The sequence below is a fragment of the Pseudopodoces humilis genome, chromosome 3 (assembly GCF_049639895.1).
Source record: "Pseudopodoces humilis isolate 2021_Gansu_Grassland_sample_001 chromosome 3, ASM4963989v1, whole genome shotgun sequence".
NCBI classification, from domain to species: Eukaryota; Metazoa; Chordata; class Aves; order Passeriformes; family Paridae; genus Pseudopodoces; species Pseudopodoces humilis.
The window spans coordinates 107,345,745-107,368,578 of record NC_142202.1 but is presented as its reverse complement, the minus strand read 5'-3'; the positions used below and the strand labels follow the sequence as shown (position 1 = coordinate 107,368,578).

General features: G+C 43.6%; 1 protein-coding gene across 2 annotated transcripts in view; it reads right to left on the bottom strand.

Annotated features, from left to right (window-relative positions):
• The window catches only part of EVA1A (eva-1 homolog A, regulator of programmed cell death), a 201,603-nt gene extending 187,478 nt beyond the window's left edge, over window positions 1-14,125 (bottom strand). For both annotated transcript variants that reach the window (XM_005521823.3, XM_014251410.2), the window contains exon 1: window positions 13,958-14,125. In XM_005521823.3, coding sequence (XP_005521880.2) covers window positions 13,958-14,057 — 100 coding nt within the window. In that variant the 5' untranslated portion in view covers window positions 14,058-14,125. The remainder of the gene's footprint in view (window positions 1-13,957) is intronic.
• Window positions 14,126-22,834: the final 8,709 nt, after the last annotated feature.

Here is a 22,834-nt window from a genome sequence, read left to right as displayed (position 1 = left end):
TGGAGACAATAGAAAAGGTAACACAGCCCATCTTCAGGGAAAGCTGACAAAGAAAATGCCCCCACCAGCCACATCTGCCTTATAGAGGCAGGCAGCCACCATCAGTCTTAGAGGCTGGCAACATTTGCTGCAGCCATGTCTTATTAAAAGCATTGCAAGCAAACTTTACACATGTGGAGATTCAACCCTCTGAATGCTGCTTTTGAGCCTACTCCAATGTTTGGAACCGCAGCAGTGCAAATAAAGGCATCCTTTCCAGGAGAAACTTCATCAAACTAGTCACAGACCGGATCACTCACTCAAAAGCAGAAGACAGATAGGGACTATCTATCTAACCATCTGCTCAGAGTTATCTGTCTACTTTGGGAGACCTTTCTGTATCAGAAAGTCTTCAAAGAGGCAGCACTGTTCATGGGGGAGTACACACATCCTTCAACTTCTCAGCCCCCAAACTGTTTAGAAGTCACCACAATTCAGGTAACTGTGGAATCTGGGCTCCAAGAAAACCAGCAAGGACTCAAGCTACAGCAAAAGACATATGGAAACAATCAGGAATCATGTAATGAAAAGAGACAGACATGAAAACAGAGGCAGAGTCGATCTCAAGCTCTCACAGTGAGCTTCAGGGCTGTATAGGCAGGGACAGGAGTTTCCCGACAGTCTCTTTAATTGCAGGCTCCTCTCACACTTGAATCAGGCTTAGGGCTACAGCCTCAGACTTCAGGACACCCAAGGATTGTGGCTCCAATTGACTTGGTGATATTTCTTTTCACTGCATGTAATTGCTTTCCCACATGCCTCATTCCCCTCTGTGCACATAAAGGATGGAAACCTTGGCAAAAAGACTGAGAGAAATTCAGGGTGGGCATTAGTTACTATTTTTGACAGCACTAAAACAATATATGAAAAGGGGGTTGGGTTTTTGGTTTTTTTGTTGTTTTGTTTTTGGTGGGGTTTTTTTGCTGTGATTTGTTTCTCTGAGTTGCAGCTTAGAGGGGGAGACAGAAGACAATGTCCCATCTGATGCCTGCCTGATGGAGTGACAGAGGCTGGCTCTGCCAGAGCACTGCAGAAGTTGTGCTTTCGGGAGAGTATTGTTTTTGCTTCAGGAGGGAGAAAAAAAAAAGAGGAAATGAGCAATCCCAGAAGGAAAGGGTCTAAATGCTTCCTCAGGCTGCACCATGAAGAAAAGAGATTGCTATTGTCAAAGGGTGTTTCATTGTTCTGATCTTTCTGAGAAACCTTAAAATATTTCCAGAAATGTAACAAGAACAGAAAATAGATCTGTTTCTTTGGCTGCCCATTTGCACTCTGGCTGGTGAGACACAGACTACAACTTAGCAGTGCTAGTTACCCTGGTTAACCCATGTTCTTGATAATAACATTCAATAAAAATTTTTAAAAATGCTTTGTACCCATCAGGATTGGGTATATAGAGAAGCCAACTTCCCTTCACATTAATAGCCCCACTGATTTTTAATGAATTACTCACCAAGTCAGGACTCCTCACCACTTCAGCATCAGCCCCCAGGCTAATCAATAGCAACGAGCTACTACAATAACAGACCAGGCTCATCTTCCCATTGATGCCACTTTCAAATATCACACCCACAGTCTGTCCTCCCTGACAGATTGCTTCAAGCACAAACTTCCATCCATGAGTCAAGCTCCTGGCAATACCTTCAAGATAGAGAAGTAGGACATACAAGAGATGCAAGGGCACAAGGATTTCCTTGAGGATCAGGAAATGGCTTTTAACCCAGGAAGCTGTGGGGTTTATCCCTTTTAGCATCCTTAGCAAGGCTCTGTATCATGGGTGCAGCTGGAATGAGCTGGGGCTGCACCTCTAATCTCCAAGAGCTAAGGACCCTCAGCAAGAGGAAAAAGTGCTGATAATACAAATAGATTAGATAGATAGACAGATAGATAGATAGATAGACAGATAGATAGACAGACAGACAGACAGAGAGATAGAGTGGATCCCAACAAGCACCCCCACAGCTCAGCACTGCTCCTGAGCCACATCTGCCCAGGAGCATGCTGTAGGCACAGCCGTGCTTGCTCTCTTGCTGGCACTGGTGTCCACAGAGCCAGCTCAGGACTCTCAGTCCCACCTGCTTGATAAAGCAGCTTGGACATGGCTGCAAACAACCCTTCAGGAGCCAAAACTGGCATGAAGAAGGACAGACAGGACAAACATGGGTCACAGGTGAAAAGGTTTGTCTTTCTTTGTCCCCAAAAGTTTCCTGTGTTCAGATGTTGGGGAGGTTGGTGTGAATAGATTCAGATTTTCTGATCAGTAGATGACAGCAGTGCTGAGAGGCAGAAAAGGATCACCTTCCTCACAGGTCAAAGCAGTGACAATTTGCCCTTACTTTTCAATACCCTGTAACAGGCAGCTTAATCAGTCTTGTACTCCAACGACTTAAATCAAGATAAACCTTTCCAAAACACCTTATCATTCCTATTTTGATACCATGCTGACCAATCAGCTTGTTTTTCACTCCTTAGCAGGCTTTGCTTGAGCAGAAATAATCACCCCCAGCTCCATCACACAGATGTAGGAGCACTGGGAAAATGCAGAGGAGGCTGAGGAACAAAAGGCACTTCAGGCCTGCTGGGGTCAGAATGTGTATCTGTATGGGAGGTTGGACTCATCACTAATCCAGCTCTGTTTCTAATGAGATTGGTTCCCATTACGGCAAAAGGAGATCCATGGTTTAATTTGCCAAGGGGACCATTGTCACATAGCTTAGGGAAGCAAAATAATCTTATCAGTTTGAACTTGAACCTTGCCCTCCAATTATATGGACAATGTTTTTGAAAAGAGAGATAAAGAGATTTTCATTTATCCAGAAAGAAAAATGGATTGTCTGACACCAAGCATTCAGTTTCCTGCAGCTGCTGATAGACCCTTACAATCCAGCCACTCAGCTGTACCATCACCAAATGCACTAACTACTATCTGTGCACATTAACTCTGGACCAAACCCAGGGCAAATGGAACCAAACACATTTAAAGTGCAACTTATTTGTACAGCAGAATCTCTGCTCCTGTAGTAAAGCCAGAGTGAAAGTCTGAGGCCACAAGCTAAAGACAAGCAAATCCAAATCAGAAAATTTTTTCACCCTTTCTTGCTCAGCATCTCTCTGCATCCCTCTCCAGCCCATCAGCTCCCCTTGGCTGCTATAGAGGCCATCCTCTTCTGGGAGTTCTGCATCCCCCACACTGCAGCTAAAACAAAGAACATTATGGCAAATAACAGCCAGGCTTCATCTATTCTTTTTTCTATACAATTCATTCCATCAAAGTTGCTTAGCCGAACAAAACCCCAGCGCTATCCTTTATTGTGAGGCCAACAATAAACTAACATGTGAGCACAGCGTGGGTCACAGATGTGCACGCTCCTGCATCAACTGTGGAGCCACTTCCCCGCCCGACTCACTTTTACAAGGTTTAACCTCTTTGAGCTGGAATTCAGATGAGCACACAAACCAGGAAGCAAAGAGTGCTAACACAACAGAAGTGGCCCCTGTACAAAAGATACATGAAGAGACGGACGTGCTTTGGAAACGGTCAGATCAACAACCTCGGTTTCCAAGGGGTTACCCACACAATAAAAATCCAGAGGGAAATAAACTGAACAAGTCCCAGAGGATCTATTTTTAGCAATATCACTTGCACTGCAGGATCTTTAATTGTGCCTTTGAATAGACACACATACTTCTTTTTCTTCTTTTATGGAGGGACAGAAGCAAGCAAAAAAACATTTGGATGGGGAAATGTCTTCAAAACTAATTTTAAAAGATCTCTTAAAATGTGTTTCAAGGACTGACCCCAAGTTTGTAACTCAATTTTAAGAATTGTTATCTCATCCCAAATAAAGTAACCCTCGAAGCATGACTGCTCTAGAAAGAAAAAAAATAAAAATAAAAAAAAATAAAATTGAAACCACAACAAAAACTAGGCAAAACAATACCCTTCTCACAACTTCACCTTATGCCTCAGATCATATCTACCAGCTGAAGGTTTCCTATAATATCAACCTCTAGCTCATATTACACATAAAATACAGGTGTAATGTTGCCCTTTCCTCAGTGTACTGTGTCTGGCTGTGATGCAGTTAATTTTTTGGGAGCAGTTTGTATAGTGCTTTGCTTTGGATCCACAACCAAAACAGTACTGATAATACATTAATATTTTAGCTAATATTGAACAGCTTTTGCACTGCATCAGCACTTTGTCTGTCCCTCACTCTGCCCTCCCAGTGAATAGATTGTAGGGTGTGTAAGATTTTCAGAGGGATATAGCCAAGCAGGTGACCCCAGCAAAGCAAAGAGATATCCCATGCCATGTTGTGTCGTGTTCAGCAACAAAACAGAGTGAAGTGGGGCAAGTCAGATTGGGAACTGACTGAGCATCAGTCTGCCTGTGGGAGGCAGCGGATGATTGCCTTTGCATCACTTATTTTGCTTTCTTTTTTATTTCTTCCACTTCTCTTTCACTATTTTTATGTCATTCCATGAGTTTTCTTGCTTTTACTCTTCCCTCCCTCTTCCCCTGTCCTACTTGGAGGTAGGAAGTGGAGGCAAGCAAGCAGCTAGATAGTGCTTGGCTGCCTACAGGTGTTAACCTACAACACTCAGTTATAAGCACTTGATTTTGCAACTGAAATGTTCATTTTAACCTGTGCAGTCCATTTGCACATAGATATTATAATATTGGAGAAGGAATTGTGTACCAAGTACCACACATTTCTTCCTGCTTATCACAGCTAAAGAGAATAGATAAGGGGCTGCTCCTGGAGAAAAAGGTAGATACTGAACAAACTCTGAAATATTGGGCAGTTAGAGCTCCTGATGCCAATCTCTCGGCCTTGGATCCTTATCTGTGCAATGCAGGTAACATTCCAGACTCCTTCCAGAAGGATAACTACACCCCTGTAAGTGCATCCCTCACAACAATTGGAATAGGGTTTAAATAACATAATAGGATTTAAACACCATTAAACATACAGGAAATAAAGCCCAAGGGCCATAAAGAACAGAAGAATGAAGAAAACAATTTTAAGGTCACTGTTCTGTGTCCTGGACAAATAGGAATCCCAAGGAAACAGAGAAAAAGTACGTTCTCATTAAAGAGTAACCAAAAGGGTGTTTAAACACCCAAAGGGTGTTTAACTCATGCAGTTAAAGCTACTTTAATTTCAACATTTCTTAAGTTCCAAGTGTTTGATTTGAATAATAATATTGTTATTTGAATGTTTCACACAAAAGCTAATTTTTTTTGAAACTGAACTGCAGAATTTTGTCCTATAGCATCCTATGGACATGGCCAGGGCCACAGCAGCACTGCATGTACAGGCCCCGCACAGCCCACAGAGGGAAGAGATTTCCCAAAGATTGAGGCCCAAAACAATAATCCATAACCCAGCCATAGGAACTCAAATTACCACCTATCACTTTAATGGCACTAAGTGTCTACACTCTTGGCCCCACACAACTTTTAGAAAAAACATGTGAGCCAAAAGCCTTTGCAAAATACAACAAACATGGGAAATTAATGTCATGAATTGCACCTGCTGTAGAGCACCTTTAATATCAACACCAACCCACAGTGTGATACAGAAATCACAGAGGAAACATTAGCAGAAAATCCCCACACTGCTGTGTTTGTTATCATACTTACTAGTGGGAGTAAAAACCCACTTTAAACCCTTGAGGCTGATACAACACATGTTGATAATATCATAGCAGCAAAACCACAGGCATCTGATAGCAGATGAAAATAAAATAACACAATCACACAGGGGGTCTCAGAGTAGGTGGTCTGAATGGCCCCTTTTTGACAAGCAGCACCATTAAGTACCCAGTTTGTCAAGAATTTTGTGTCTCACCTGAAGTCAGCTCCCTCTCACACCCTGAGGATTCTGATTCTTTTATGGGCTGCTGGAGGAGTGAAAAATCTCTCTCCTGGCAAATAGTGTATTGATATCAGGTCAAAAGTTGGTGTGCAAAAGTACACAGTGAAGGTTTTTGATTGTAAATGGCTGATGAATCTCCTCTGCGTCTCCAGGCCTTCTCTAAATGCAACATCAAAAAAAGGAAATATATTTTTTGAATCTTTCTTCCTCCTTATTAAGGATGGGTTATTTTGCCAACAGCTGGATGTGAGCTCCCCTGCCCACCACAACTGAAGTGCTTGGACCACAGCTACTGCAAATTCTTCAGGAGCACCTACATCCATCTGCTCATTCAAAGACACTTCTGACACCTGAGCACTCAAAGGGTTTTCCCAAACTGCAGGTCTCACACACACACTGCTCCATCTTCATCCAAGAATCCACATGGATCCAAGAGGGATTTTTGAACAACAAGCCTCAGCATCCAAAGGAGCCCCATCAACACTGACACCACAGCATCTTCCAACACAGTTCAAGAGCACAGAGTATATCTGAAAAGACTCAGCCAAGATTTATTTTCCTGTGCAACGCAGAACTACCAACTTATCATTGTCTCTCTGACATGAGAAGACACACACTGGGCTCCAGGCAGCCAGGCATTGCACACACTGAAAGAGGAGACATTCATCGTTTTAATTACTACAAATGAGTTCATACCCTCAGTTAGTGAGCTGAGCCAGGCACATTTGGATTAGCCCAAACCCAGGCTGAAAGAGTCACAACTCACTATCCATCCTCAGGCAAAAGGAGCAGCTAAGTAATAAATAATAACATGCAACCCAAGCAGCTCTCTTAAACATGTTCCAAATTATTCCTCCTACACTAGCTTTAACCTGCAAGAAGATGAGTTGGGATTAACTTCTGTGCTTCTGCTCATTCTGCACAGCTTTTGGCAAATCAGCAAAGCTGCCTCTCAGCTGAGCAGATTTTGGCCCATGGCTGTCTTTTGGAAAGAGCACAAAAATCCCAGACATCAGTGCTGGATCAGGGCGGCACAGCACTGGCAAGGACACAAGAGGCCTTGTAGTATTGTACCAAACCAACCTGACCAAAAATCCTCCAAACCACTTTGAGGAGCACTTTGGGTCTGTTCCTGCAGTCACACACCTTTCAAGGGACACAATCTGTGAAGGTCTTGGGTATCTGTATAATGAAACTACAAGAACACAAAAATCCAAAACAAAATGGGTGGTTGCTTTAAATGGTCCCTGTCCCCCTTCCCACCCCCCCCAGGGACTGGGATTACTATTTTAGAACAGAAAATAGAAAATTCAATCTATACCTGCACAAACATGCCAAGCATAAACAGCCAGTCCCAAATAAGACATGTAAACAGCCCTGGTGTTGGCCAAATAAATCACTGCACACCCACCTAAACACAGCACAGGCCAATCTCCAGCTCTGAACACCAAGCACTTTGGGAGATCAGGCCGTGTTTAAATTAGCATCAACAAAAGGATCAGCATGAGAGCCAAGTGTAAATACACGATTTTTCTCCTCCTGCAGAGACTAAGTTTATTTTCCCCACTCTGCAGATTAAATTCTGAGTTAGCTTCTAAGTATCTCAGTTGAAAAAAGGATACATCAAAATTCTCACTTTTTCTTTTTTTTTTTAAATTGACAAAACTATTTGTGACATATAAAATCTGCTTTCACAGTGCCTTAAGTCAGAGAAAAATTTTACCTTAAGATATAAACAGTTGATTTCTTTAATTCTGAAGCATTTCTATCCCCGATAACACACAAACATAGGAAGAATGCTGCAAGGACTATTTCCTCAAATTCTCTCTGCATCTAGTGGGATAGTTTGAAGTTATTAAAATTACCACAGTTGATTTTTTTCCTTTTTTTTGTTAAAACTACTAATAAAATAAAATGTTCCTGGTACTTACAAAAGTCTTCATCACTTCTGGGCCCCTGCAATTAGGAGATACAATACAAATATTGCCAGTCATCACACAGACATTGGGATCCCTGAAGTCCCTTGGCTCTTGCTGACAGCTGTGATGGCTAAACCAGTGGATTTCCATCTGACAGGAGCCAGATGCACACATGTGGCTCTTGAGCTTGAAGTCATTGCCTACATGAGGTTTCACACAGACCCCTCATGAGGCATCCTGGCTCCCACAGCAGCCCCATCCCTCCCTCCCAGACTGTGTCTCCTTTCCCTGGTTCCACAAACACCAACCAACAGCTGCCTTTTTTGCAGCAGTAACTGCATTTCCCCAGTGACTGCCCAGGACCACAAACACAAGGAATTAGAAACACGTGCTTGTCATCCTGTAGCTCAATTTGGTCCCCTCAGCTGTCAGTAAAAGTAAATGCTGAATATTTTACAGTCAACAGGCACAGAGTCCTTCCTGACAGCATTTTCATCACAACTGCTGGGAAATCCACAGTGTTTTCTGAAGCATGCCTCCAGAGGTGGACAGAAACCTGTATCTTTGCTGAACATGGTATTTGGTCTTGGTAATATGGCTTTGTTGATACCATAAAGCTGCATCCCCACTGATAAATGAGAACAACTCTCTCAGGCACCAAAATAGCCCCAGTCTCTGAGCTGGTTCTTTTCTTGCTCTCCCAAGAGCAGCAGATCTGGCACTTGATACCCACCCAAACTCCTACTGATTTCCTCCTCCAACACCTCCCAGCTCTCTGAGGGATTTAGACTCCTTTCCACTGGCAAACAGATATATGTGACACAGACCCCAGTTGCAGCTTCTCCCTGTGAGGACCCTTCAGCCATGGCTCCCAGACACAGCAACCCCTTCAGCTCCCATCCACTGCAGCCACATCTCCAGAACATTATCAGAAGAGGCCAAGTGCTTTTAAACCACTTTTGATGAGGTTTTGGATTTTGTCAGCTCTGCAAAGGAGAATGTCTCTACCCTGGCACAGGCAGGTTGCCCTCAGTAAGCCAGCCTGCAGCCCAGGCAGCTGTGATGGATGGGGTAGCACATACAGCCCCCAGCTGAGGAGGGAAAGATCACCTGGGGCAGGGACTTCTCTAAGCAGCAACCTGAGGTCCATCCTACCTCATCACCCAGAGCCCTCCCCCAAGACAAGGTATGGAGGTGGCCTGGATTTGGCCACTAAATTTGGATTTAATCTTTAACCAAAGTCTAAAGCATGTCTGTTTGCCCCGGGGTCAAAAACTCAACCCTCATTACTGAATTAAAATTTCTTTTCCAGTGTGGTGGTGTGTCTGCCTTTCTCTTGAAAATGCCTTCTTTCACAGCCTGAAACCTTCAAGACATGGAAATCCTGGATCCCCTTGACACCATGGACCCAGCCAGGGCTATTAGGCATTCAGAAGCTGTTAGCATGTAGATTTTGGTGATAATTTGGTGAATGGAGTTGTCAAACAAATTGCCTTTATTATGGACTGATTAAATGCAATCAGGGAGAGGTGCCTTTCCCTTCCCCAGCTCCAGCCCTCATCACTCAAACAAACACACTGAGCCAATTAGCAGGGAAGTGGCAAAAGCAGCTTTCACTTGAAACCTGATATTCTTGAGGAAAATGGAAAAAAAGAACCAACCAACCACCACCAACAATAATAAAAACAACAAAAAAAAATCTTAGTGCTTTCAGAACCAAGATGTGCCTCCAGTGAAAGGTTCCCAAAGCTACCCAGGGCTCACCTGCAGGGTGTGGATGGGAGTTATCAGTATTCATCTGGATGGATACCAGATCAGCTCCCTTAAGTAAGGTGCTGCTCACATCCAGCTTCCATCCTGCCAAAATCTAGTGCAAAGAACATAAACATTAAAGCAGGCCCAAGGGGAGCAGCACCACCAGGGCTGTTTTTTCTTTCAGCTGGGTTCTCCTGTGTCAGAAAAGCTCCCAGCCAAGCTGTTTCCATGCCTAGAAAACTAAGTTTTTGGCTTAGGTCCTTGCAGTGGGTTCTCTGATGTCTGTAAATGCTCGAGTTCACAACCCTTTCTGCAGTAGTGGAGGGATTTGTCTCCATTAACATGAAACTCATGGCAATCACATAGATCTGATGCCACTGCCCTTCTGCCCAACATGCCTGAAATCAGCTAATGAATGGGAAAATCCTTGAGGAGAATTGGAGCAGGCATGATAACAACATAAGTTTAATTCCTTGCAGGTAGGCAGCTGGAAGTTAAATGGTCACCTTGGCAGCAGTGGGCAGAGCAAAATTCAACATGTGTTTGCACGATTTAGCTTCAGAGACAGGAACATCTTGGCTGAGCAGAGAGAACACACAGGATATGAGCAATAGCTGTTGACTAAGCTTTTAATGCCTGCGTTTAAAGTTAGCACCAAAGCCTACTTTTGGCCCTATTTTCATTAACCTAGTCCCTCTGAGGAGCAAGGCCTGTGCACTGCACACGGATCACTGCCTACGGCATAGCTTCCCCTGGCAGGGCAAGGGCATTGCTCTGTCTTGGACTCTCACCAAAATTAGAAAGGGTCTAAAACAAAGGTAAAGTTTTATCAAACAGCAAGGATTTTGGAGAATTCATTGCTGTTACTGAGACTAGGACTAGAGGTTTATGGTTAATGTACAGAGATTCAAAAGGTCAGATTCTTACCCCATGCCCCATCACAGTCCTCAAGTATCACCTTGAACATAAGGGGTAAGTGACACATCAAGACAGCAGATTCTAAGCCTTCAAACAGTCCTGAGCACAAGAATAGATCACAGAATGAGATTAAACCAAGAGTCCATTATACAAGCAGCCCCAGAGAAGAAGTCCAGGTCTTCTTAAGAAGTGGCTGCAAAGTGCCTGATAACTCTACTCTCTCCCTCAGGATCTGCTTCCTACCCCCACAATGTTTAAAGGACTATGAAAGAAAACAACTTCAAAACTCTTCACATAGTTCAAATACTTCACTTAAAAGGAATTTGAATTCTTACATCTCAGATTGCACCAGTCCCCAGCAGGACACGCACTGCTCATGTTCACGTTGTGGCGTTTGAGCTGTTCAAACAGGAGGGACGGAGTTCCAGCGTGAGACTGTGTGCTCAAGGGTTAGAAATCCCCACCAGCCCTGCTTGTGCTCTCTTGTGAGAGCTGAGACGCAGTTAACCACATCTCTGGGCACCTTCTCAGGGTGTGCCTTGCCATGACCTACATAAAAATTAAATCTTCCTGCAGCTGACACATCCCTTGAAGACCCAGCCAGTGCGAGAGTACTGAGAGCAGTGGGATGTGATTGGGTCTGAAGTTCTTGGTAAGTCTTTTATCCAGCTTATTGCAGAGCTGCAGCATGAGAGTCATGTCAGTGCTGCTGACTTAAGACCTGCTTAGAGCTCAAGACTGGTTGTCCCTGAGCTTTCCTTCCAGGGCTGGATCCACACACTCTGGCCACCACTGCACAGCCATGACCTATTACAAACAGCAGCACCTCCTTGGTAATGCTGACTTGAACCAAGCTAAAAAGTCAGAGAGGTTTTGCTGCTATACAAGGTCTACAGCCTGAGTTTTAAACACCATTCTTCCCCAAAGAGCATCAGCTGAAGTCTCTGGACAGTACTGCTATTCATTTGCAAGCTGGAAAAGCCTTTACATCCTAAAGAATTGTGTCATCTCCCTGCAGCACCAACTGCTGCAGAAACCTCTGTGGAATCACAGCAAGCCTTGCATTCCTCAGCAGTAATACCCAATACAAATCCACTCATCTCCCTGGGGTGCAGACAATTTACATTTTGGATGCACCACTTCTAGGTGGGATGGCATACAGTAAAGCTCTAAGTCTTCCCCAAAGATGTTCACCTGCTCAATTCTAGTCATGCCAGAGAAGAATTCAGAACATGCTGAAGTATAGAAAAGTGTATAACAGGCCAGAAACACAGACAAATAATATTAGAAGGTTTCACTCCTTCTGTTCCTTAAACCAGCTGACAATTCACTTATAGAAATAACAGTGACAAACAAGATCCTCCATCAGGTAGGAAGAGTTACCTGGGCTGCTGCTCCTTCAGAGAGGCACACGGTGCAAACCCTCATGCATTGGAATGAGGTGAATGGGGTCAGTGCAAAATGTGCTGGGAAAGCATTAGGTGTGATTTGGGAAATGCTGGGCCTTTTCCTACCCCCTTTCATCTTGTGGTTTCTTAGCTCCTGAGCTTACAAAACTATATTTGAGCTGTTACACACTGGGTACAGCCCTTTCCTGCAGCAAATCATGTTTCCTGTTCTGTAAGGTACAGTCAGTCCAACAAGACTGGGGACATTCACCAAGCCTGCTATCAGAAAACATAGGTTGGACCTGGCAGAAGGTTTCAACAGTTATGGAAATTAACGGGAGGTTGTGCTGTTGGGATTACAGACCCTGCTTCAGAGTACAGCCTTGCCGCACACATCACAGGGATGTAAACCACCCCTCTTCTCCCAAAGCATGACAGTTCAATTGGATGCTAGAGAAAACATTATTTTGTTATCAGCAACCTTCTTTTGCATTTTTTAAAAGAACAGCATCTGTTCCCCCTGCCAGCACCACTGAAGCCTATCAAGTTTCCTTCCCCTGTTCCAGCTATGTTGTACAAACACAATGTAAAGCACCTTTGCCCTTGGGACACCTGTACACATTTTAACGCTTGGCAATTTGGCCTGGCTGGGAAAATTTTATCTACATTTCAGAAAGACAACTCCTTTTCCTATTGCAGCTTTTGCTCCCATCATGCCCACTCCATGCACTCCTTCTGCATCAACTTGCTTGCAAGCAGGAGCACAGAGAAAGCTCAGTGCCAAAAAAAAGATAAAAGCGCACTAGAAACAGGGAAATGCTTCAGTCCTTTCCATTCAGAGGCAGATCTGCCTTGACTGGGAGCCCCCAGGACTGATGTGCCCCCAAAAGAGACTGAATCACAGGCAAGCCAGCCCCCTTTAATTCACATTAAGACTTCCAGCTACTGTATATATTCTTTCCCCCGTCTTCCACCACAAGCTCCTCCCTCTCTAACACAAATTTCTCACAGCACACAGACACATGTACTCCCAGGCAGTGAGCAGCAGTGCTGGGATGTGTTGAAACTCAAGTCCAGTGAGGTTCAACCCTTGCAAATGACACTTTTTCATCAGCAAACTATAATTGGCAGCTCTTATCCACTACAAGAGTTTTACAAAACACCCCTAAAGAGTATGTCAGGTTAGTTCTTCACACTAAGACCCAAAATTAGAACCAATATCCTAAAGGTGGCCCTCACTGAACACTACCAAGCAAACTGATCTGCTCTGCTGAAGTTGCAAAATGAAATCTGTTTTGTTTTCTCAGATCCATATGCACATCCAGAAAGAACAGAAGCAGAAACATAATTCTAAAATGACTAATGCAGCTAGAGAGTTATAAAACTTACATGGGACTCCAGACTTTCAAAGTGCTGGGTATTTTCCTGCTATGTACAACTCCAAACAAGTGCTATCAACATTTTTAAATTCAGAAAATATTAATAAATGTGACACTTTTTCTTTTATCTTAAGAAAACACAGGCTCAGAATACAATTTGTTCTGTGCATTTACCTCCTTTATCGCAGTTCAGGGGGCTTTTGCAACAATCAGGAGATGTATGTTAAGCGAACAGAAGCTGGCCCACTACAAAATAATTTAGGCTTTCTATAGTAGTTTTAATTTACATCATAAACCCTCCCAGTCTCCTAATCCACCTATTTTCACTCCTGTGAGAAACACAGCACAAAACCTGTCCTAAACTTGCACAGGTTAATACCATTCCTGCTACAAACTTTCACAAGTTTCACACAATTCTTTTTCTTGTCCCAAAGTCAGTCAGACTAACTCTTTTGAAATAGTTTTGCTAATTATTGAGAAAGGCTTTTAAGAACCTCAGAATCCTCTTACAGAAGACACTTTTTATCTTTAGCTTATTTTTAAAAGATTAAAATTACTCCCCACATAACTATCCCAGATCTGCTCACATCTCGTTTCCCTGAGCTGCTCCTGAGCACTGGAATAAGAGCCCCCACGCACGAGCAGCACACGAAAGGATCGGAGCTTCTCCCTACCTGAGAAGTCCGCAGAAGTCTTGGCAAAGTTGCTGAAAGCTGTCAAGCACATGAGTCCTAGGAGGAAGGTGGAGGTGGGAAACACATCTGGGCAGCACATCCTTAGGTGTTCTCACGGCTTGCTTTCTTCCAGAGGAAAGGAAAGCGGTTTCTGCCCCTGCCCAGCACTCCTCATTGCCCGGAGAACAGCGTTAGTCCCATTGCTTGGAAGGCTCGCAGCCAGCGGCGGGGAAGGAAAAGCACTCGGCACACACACGCACACACACACACACACAGACACACACACACACGCACACACATCCCTGGGAGTGAATGAATCCCGGCTGACGAATGAGACAGACCTACCTGAGCCTTGGCGGAGTTCCCAGGGTCCTAAAAGCCACCTCTTTGCCCAAATTTGCTGCAGACTGTTGGTGTGCAGCTGTCCAGCTGTGGCACTGCGAGCTGCTGGGGGCAGTCGGGGAAAGGGGCACCCCGGGGGGCTGGGTTGATGGAGTCCAGCTATTGTTGGATTAGATATGCAGGGCTTTTGTCTCTCTGGTGCAGACAGACAGAAGGATGAGCAGAGTTTTCAAAGGAGGGAGCCCACAACAAAGCACCTGAATTCACACGGATTTCTGGTATGACGGGTATTTGTAGCTGCTGCTGAAATCACTGAGAGCAGCAGTGTCCTGCCAGACTGGTGACAGGACAATTCTGTGTCCCCTCTGTTGAGAGTGATCCTACAGTGGAGGACACTTTGCACAGGCCCAGGGACCAAACCCTCCTGGATCTCATTGCAGGACTGGGACTGGTATCAGCCACATAACCAAAAACCTTAGCTGCAGCTCAGGCATGTGTTTGCATGTAAATAATGGACATATCCCATATATTCAGTCTAGGGCAGAAGCTGAGTGTTAGTGCAGAGAGAGGAGGATGCATTTCACAGGCAAAGCCAACACCAGACATTTAGCAGACTGTGTATCCATATATTCAAACCTATGGAGCTGCACTTTGTGGGGCTGCCAAGGGGAGATGGGGCCAGGCTCACACACAGCTGCTGAACAAAGTTGCAGCTCCTATCCAGCAAAAGTAATCTCAGTGGAAACATACAAGGAATACCACAAGTTGTTTTTATGCCTCTGTCCTGTTCATCCACATGGAATTAAGTGAAACTCTCCAAACACATTGATCCTAGAGCTAAAAACAAGTGTAAGAAACTTCAGCCCAGAGGGCACCGGGGTTTTTTTCAGATTTGTGTGAACTTGTAAAAAGTTTCTTATTCTGAAATTTCCAAAAGTGTTTCAGCTGTTCTCAGATGAATATCAGACTGGCTGCCTGATTATATGTGAAAGACATTTTCAAGAGTGCTGCCATGAATACCAGAGTAATTTTTTCCACCAGAAGTCTATCCTGGGATGGTCTGTGTACTAGAAGAGACCCCAATGGGAGCTGTAAGTCCCATGGCCCTGGTTGCTTTCTGCCCATAGGGCCACTTGCTCAAGTTCCAAACAGCCACACAGAGGATGAGAGCAGTGTGGTAAATCTGGAGTTTGGGCTCAAATGCTGTTCATGACCACGGAAACAAGAGGCTGTTCTGGCCCGACCTGCACCTAAGCACTTCCTTCCCACAACACCTCTTCACACACTGAGGGTCTCCAGTGAAGCTGCAGATGAGTCTCCTCAAGGACAGTGGTGACTCTGGGCTGCCCTAAGAGCACAGACACAGCCTGAGGTCCAACAGGCTCTGTACAATCCCGCCCCAGTCCCTCCTCTCTGCAGACAATTCTGCCCCCTTACTTTCTTTGCAGAGGACTGCTTAAGCAAGACAGAAGTCCAGGAACTTCTAAAGGCTGCCTTGCTCTTTATTTCACCTGATACTTTAATCCCAGCTGCCAAACCTCTCTGACCCGTATTTTTCCAAGGCTGACCCAAGTTTTAAAGAGAAAATACCAGGAGATTTGACTCCTGGCATCTATATATAATTCTCTCACCTAGTTCTGCTGCCCTTGCCAAGAGGAAGATTCACCACTGCTGTCTTACAGGCATGAGATAACCGTACCCATTACCAGATTATCAGTCAAAGCTCCTTATCAGCAGGACAAAGAAACAATAGGACCCCTGGAAATTTATCAGCCTCTGGAAAAGGGAAGCACTATTTGCTGAAAAGAGCCCACCCTGTTAGCAGGTGTTGATTTTACTGATTAAAGGGTAATTAGGTTTGGCCGACTCAGTATATGGGGAAGGGGGAAAAAAAGTCCTGGTGACAAAGGGTTTAAGGCTAAACATGGGCAGCGTGCTTGAGCAGTCCTTTAGTATATTGTGAATAAAGTCAAACCAAAGGGGAGGAAGTTTACATCAGTGTCCTGTCCTCTGAGGCCGTTGTTTTTAAGTAAGTCTGTACAGATGCCTTCCAAAAGGAAAGAAGAAAGCAACTCTTGCCGAAAAGAAAAGAAAAGAAAAGAAAAGAAAAGAAAAGAAAAGAAAAGAAAAGAAAAGAAAAGAAAAGAAAAGAAAAGAAAAGAAAAGAAAAGAAAAGAAATTGCCTTTGAGAAACAGACAATTCAGTTAAAGCCCATCTCCATAATGCTCTTATTCCCTGGGGCATGTGGGAACATCAGCTGTGTTTGGAAGGCAAAGAGGCCACCTGTCCCAGCGCAGCACAGATAAAGGATGTCTGTCATGCACAGTCTCATGGGGTAAACATGAATCAAGGCAACACCAGTATGGAACTTTATTTTTAGGAGTAACAGCCCTTGAAATCATCCATGCCTTCAAATACATCTCTGGGGATAGGCAATAACACATATAATGATACGCATTCTCTTGGATCCCTCATCCCCAAAGCCACACAGAAGTGGGAATAGGCCAGTAGTGACACAGTCCAGTACCACATCTTAGCTTGGGGGAGTGATATTTGCTCTGTTTCCCTCCACAGATTAACTGTGGAGAAGTCTCACTATATCTAAGGTGCTTAACAACTGTACTTCAGTCCTCCCCTTCGACAATGTTACTTAAGTGCATTTTTCTCTTCTCCCACACCCCTCTCTTTCAGATTTTCTCCTTCTGCTGCACATAAAACTATAATATCTGAAACATCCATGCAAATTCCCAAATACAGTTAAGTACGACTGCAACTGGGGAAACTGAGGCACTGAGAAAGGAAGTAATTTGTCATTCAGTTTTGTGACCCCATTACCCACATTACCTAGTTCATAAACGGTAATCAGGAGTGGACCCAGTAAGGATGATTCCAAGTTTAATGCTCTGCCAATCTTGCTTCCTTCCAGGACTGATTTTTGGTAATGCTTTCCTATTTTTTACTGACCCGGCACCATTAACCTCTTCCTTGCTGATTAAGTCCTCAACAGCCAAAGACTGGTCAGTAGAAGAGCTGGACCAGGAATAACTCTCAGCTAGAGAACCAGTTGTAGGATTGAAACCCTGCTTATTTACACAGTCACAAGTGGATTTATTAGTACAAACTTTCCAAGACTAGTCTTTCTTTCTAACCCTAGCAACATTATTCACTTCTAACTGTTTTTTCCATAAGGTCTCAAAGCACTCTCCAAAAGGCCCTGTTGCATTCTGCCACTTCACACATGGACAAAGAGCAGTCATAATTTTGAGGTCACTACTCTCTCAATGTCAGCCAGGAGAAAATGACAGAGATAAGAAAATATTAAATACTTTTTAAGTCCAGCCAGAGCTCTTTCCACCTGGCCACATTCCTTCCAAATGAATGCAAATTAATAACAAAGTATATGTGCATATATACCTACAAAAATATATGTAAACTGGGTGGTCAGAGCTTTGATATAAAATAGCAAAGTTTCCCAAGAGAGTACAACTCTTTGTTTCTTTTTTTTTTAATATTTCCCCTAACAGTGTCTTACAGAAACAGATGGGGTTACTCATGGAAGTAAACACTGTTTGCTTTCATCAATTTGAAGGCAGAGGACTTCACATAATGCAGTTTTGCAATAGAACACCAAGTATCTTACAAGTAAAATCCTCCTCTCCATATTCAATGCTAAACAACAGCTGTGCAGAATATTCAAACTGAAAAGCCTTTGAAGTTTCCATATTTTGTGTCACTCAATCACTTCAGTTTACAAAACGAACAGAAAACCTGGAGGACTTTACTCCATACTGGGACAGCTTTCAAGGGGGGGTAGTGCTTCAACCAAACTCTGTGTAGAGTAAAAGCTCCTGGTGATGCACTTATCCCACTGAAACATTGGGAAGCACTGAACAAAGTGGTGCAAAATCTTCCAATGCATGAGAATGTCAGAAGTAAAATATTTGGAGACTACAAAGTGATCCACAACAAAGCTGAAAACCTCCTCATGTCTCACCAAGTAACTGGTGTTGGAACCTCCCTCAGTTGGCATTCTCTTTATTACAATGGTTCCATGTTCCGGGTTAGAAAATACTGTGCAACCTGGTGATTTTTCTGGGATTGGAATATCCAGTTGGGTTTAGTCAGTACCTTGTGCACAGGATGTTCTCATGTGTTATATACATAATACATGTACACATATATGGTGTTGATCACTGTATTAGAACTACAGTAGAATTTGGAATCATCTTGATCTTTGTACTACACTGCAATACATAAAGGTTTAAACAGACAAGTTTACTGAGACCTTCAGGACCCGCATTGTCTTCTGATATCTGTAAAGTGAAACTGTTCTGCACCTGACCTGATGCATAAGTCCTCTTCTAGCAGCTTTTTTGGGTAGATTTCTCCATTAATTGGATGATGGTAGGTACTGGCTTTAGTATTTTCCACCACTGTCTTTCCATTAGTATATTCAATAGCTCTCTGGGAGTGCTTCTTAGATGAGAGGCTGAATTTGACACCTGAATTTGGGCCTATCTCAAACCTCTGAAGGCATGCAAAGGCAGTAGCATGCAGGACAACAAGAGTCCTTCAGCATTCCCCCAGGTTCTTCTGTCCCTCATGGGCACACATCCTCTACACACAGCCCATCCTTACAGAAACTACCGTTGTAACTTACACTGCAAAAGCCTTTTTTTTTTGCCAGACACCTTTTCCATAAAAAGGATTTTTTCCAGGCATTGTCACAAAGCCTTTTCATAAAATCCACCTCTATAGTAAAAGGCCAAACCACATAAAGGTCTGAACACAGGAACTGCCTCTCACATTCTGGACTAGTCCTTGATTCACTTTTGATCCAGGCCACCCAGCATCCAGAATATTTCAGAGCATGGCTTGGGAGTTGGCAGGAACTTTGGCCATTCCCAATAGGCAAGAGGGAATCATGGTTTGGAGTTTGACAGCATGACCACAACTAGATGATGTATTCTAAGAGACCCAAGAGTGTTTCAGGAGTTTGTAATATCCTTGGTGAAGACACAGATAGACAGTTCTCAGCATGGGCTGAGAACTGAAAAAATAACCCCAGAGCAGACTGTCTGCCAGTGCTACAGCATCTTCTCCTTCTTCTACCCTGGCAAGCCTGATTAGAGCTGCCTGGAATGACAGTGCATCCTGCAGTCTCCAGACTCCAGCACAGCTACAGCCCAGGTGGTTTGTGTTTGTGTTCCTACTTACAGTGATCAGTAGGACAGGCCATTCCTTCAGGAGCATTCAGCATAGTCTGTGCTTAAGTTTGATCTGGAGAAGTCAATGAAAAAAACTTAGGCTTCCCTGGTTCCAACATAACTCGGACAGATCAGCTTTCGCCTCAGATTCATCATTGCCTTGGAGCAGAGGGTATTTCCCTTGATTTTGTACAGACAGAAAATTACACAAAAAAGCCTTTGGCTCACAGATCACAAACTGGTAAAAAATCAAAGGGAATCAGAGGAAATGCTTTTCTGCTGAATGGGGAAAATTAATCCCAAGTGTAATTTCTCTGACATTAGTGCAAATTCAACAGTGGACAACATCGACCATTTGCAAGAACAGATTTGTGTTCTCCTTTCACATGTACTTAAACATACATTTTCCTTTCCTCTTTTAAATCTTTTCCATTTGAGAGGGCTGTTTCAAGAGTAACCATATGCTTTCACATGCATTTTAGTACTCAGGCCAATAATATCACCAGGTATTTTTTTTTCACAGTGGTCCCAAAAGACTATCCAGTGAGAAAGTCCAGGTGTGCTGAGCAGTGCAGACAGCACTGGACTATGTCATCTAAAACAACCCAAGGAATTTATAAGTGCACTGAATTCCAAGACAGTCAAATCTCCACACTCTGCAGCCACAACACTGTCATTAGGGAACTCCAGTTAACTTGCCTCTAGGGCAAGAGATGCTTCCCACTGCAGAAAGCTCATACTGAAATTTGGCTGCAGTCATTGTCTCTGGGAACCTGGGTCACACAAGAAATTTGCAAATGTCAGAGTTCTTCAGGCTGGGCATTGCCCGGTCTGACAGCAGTGTTATGTGCAGAGCTGTGTGGGTATGGGCATAGCTTAGTGGTTGCATGCATCCAGAGACTACATAAAATAAGTATAAAAAATGGCTTCTCTAACACAAGTAACTTGCCTCAGAAACACCTCATTAGAGGCAGAAAGAGAACCCACTTGGATTCCAAAACCTTCCCAATTTTTGCTGGACTATCCCTTTGTGAAGACTGAGAAGCCAGCACCACCCTCCCAGCCTTTCCCTGCCAAACACTCTGGTTCTGTGCTCTGCCCTGCCCTACACTTATCCCCTGGGTGCTGTTTCATGCACAGCCCTTCCCTGGTCATTCTCAATCTCAGGTACTGTTGTCCATGGAGAATCTCTTCTATTTATTACTACACTGCTGGTAATTTCTTGCTTCACTTGCTTTCACTGTCCATCTTGGACATGCATAAATAGCCAAATTCCCTTCTCCTTCCCACAGTGAAAGGTAAAACAACTTTTTTTCAGTTCACTGAATCTATCCTGAGCCAGCACACCAGCTCATCTCCACCTAATGTTCCTTCTGCAAAATGTACCTTCTGACAGTAGAGGAAAAGCAGCTTTATCCATGAAAAGGAGTCTGATTTGAGGCAGTTTGGTTTTCACCCAAAGAAGATTGCCACAAATGGTGCTGTGAATAAAAAGGAGGGCGGAGAGCTTCTTCAGCTGTCTTAGGGAGCCAGTGTCCAGAGCTGCTGCTGCTGCTGCTTCTGTGGTGGAAGAGCCAGAGACTCGAAGCTTGTAAAGACCAGTTCTCAGGTGAAAGCCTTTCTGTGAGTCCAGAGGGAAGCAAAGTGAGACATAACACAAAGCAGCAGTTTCTCTCTCCAACCTATTTTCACACAATAGTACTTCACACAACCTACCCAGTGCAGTGGAAAATAATGTTATGATTTCTAAAGGGCTTTTACAACAAAAGATATAAGAGACATTTTCTCTTCAGGTTAGTCACTAGTCACACAATAATGAAGAGAATAAGTTGATTGGTTTTGTTAAAAATAACGAGAAGCCATGGCTTCAAGCAATTTGATCATAAATTTTTACTTGCTTTTCCTCCTGCATATGGAGGTTGAGATAGTAGATATAATTTACTATGACAAACCACCAGGATTAATGCATTAATCAAGAAAAACAAATGGTCCCCCTTGAAATCTCCTGCCCACCTAGAGAGAGTAATGGGGTTATAAATGGAGAAAGAACAAATATTGACTCTATGAAATGTAAAGGTACCTGGGAGTTCACCCATCAGTCTTTAGATTACACTTGCTTTTCAAGATTAATGGGATTTTTTTTATAATCAATTTCAATTGGAGCTTTTTTTAGCATCTCAGGAAACAGGAGGGGGACATCAGTGGTCTCTTTAGGCTCTCAAGGTGTTCCAGACTGTTTCTGAAGCACAAGACCTCCAATTTCTGGAATGAGGTAGATGCTCCCAACCCAAGATATGTCTGTCAGTTTAAGTACTGAAGGAGCTGCCTGGATTAGTCAATGAGTTATCTATTTAATGGTGTTTCTGAGGCAGCTTCCTGTAAAATGGCTCCTGAACTCAGCCTCCATCACTCAGACTTATAGAAGCTCAGAGGCAAGGACACCCCTTGGCATCTGGACCCATACAGGACTCAAGAAGAATTTACTGGCTAAGGAAAAGACCTCTGGCATCATTTGCTGAACTTAATCTTTGTTACATACTCCTCATAACTCTCCAGACTCATAACATCTCATTCTTTTAACCTCTAAAGCAATTATTTACTTGTCTTCTACACAGATTATTGGATTAATTTTAACATTGGTATCCATATTAGACACAATTCCTCTTTAAAATTTCATACTAAATCAGAAAATTAGGAGAATCAAATGTTTTATAAATACTGAGATCAGCCAGTGTTGTCCCTTCCATAACCTGTAAAGGTGCCACACATCCCAGAGGAAACTGAATTTTGAGTGGGGTCATAATCAAGAGGAGTGGAGAGACATTATCAAGAGCAAAAGACCCAAGAAAAACCACAAAGCCATGCAGTCAAATTCTCAATGATCTGAAAACATCACAAATTCCAAGAGGAATTTAAAGACACTTCTGACTCTGAACACAGAGCCAGAATCTACTGAGGCACTATCAAAGCCACCAATAGACCAGTTCACATTTCATATATCCCCTGCACCCTGACAGAAATAATATGCACACGTTTTTTTTATTCTCCCATACAGGTTATATAGTAACAATTTACCCTCCAGGGCTGGAACACAACAAAGGGAAAAGGAAATGGAAGAGCATAGGTGTGCATGAACACAGCAGTGATGTGCCACGGAAGCCGTGCCCACTGCCAGAGGCCCTCTGGAAGCCTCAGGCTCAGAGGAGCAGATGTGACCACTTTCCCAGCACTGCACAGAGGGGAGAACATGCCCTGGCCTGGCAGGGTTAACTGTGTGTGGCTCCAGCAGGATGCATGCTCCAAAACAACTGAGACCCAGGGCTGTTT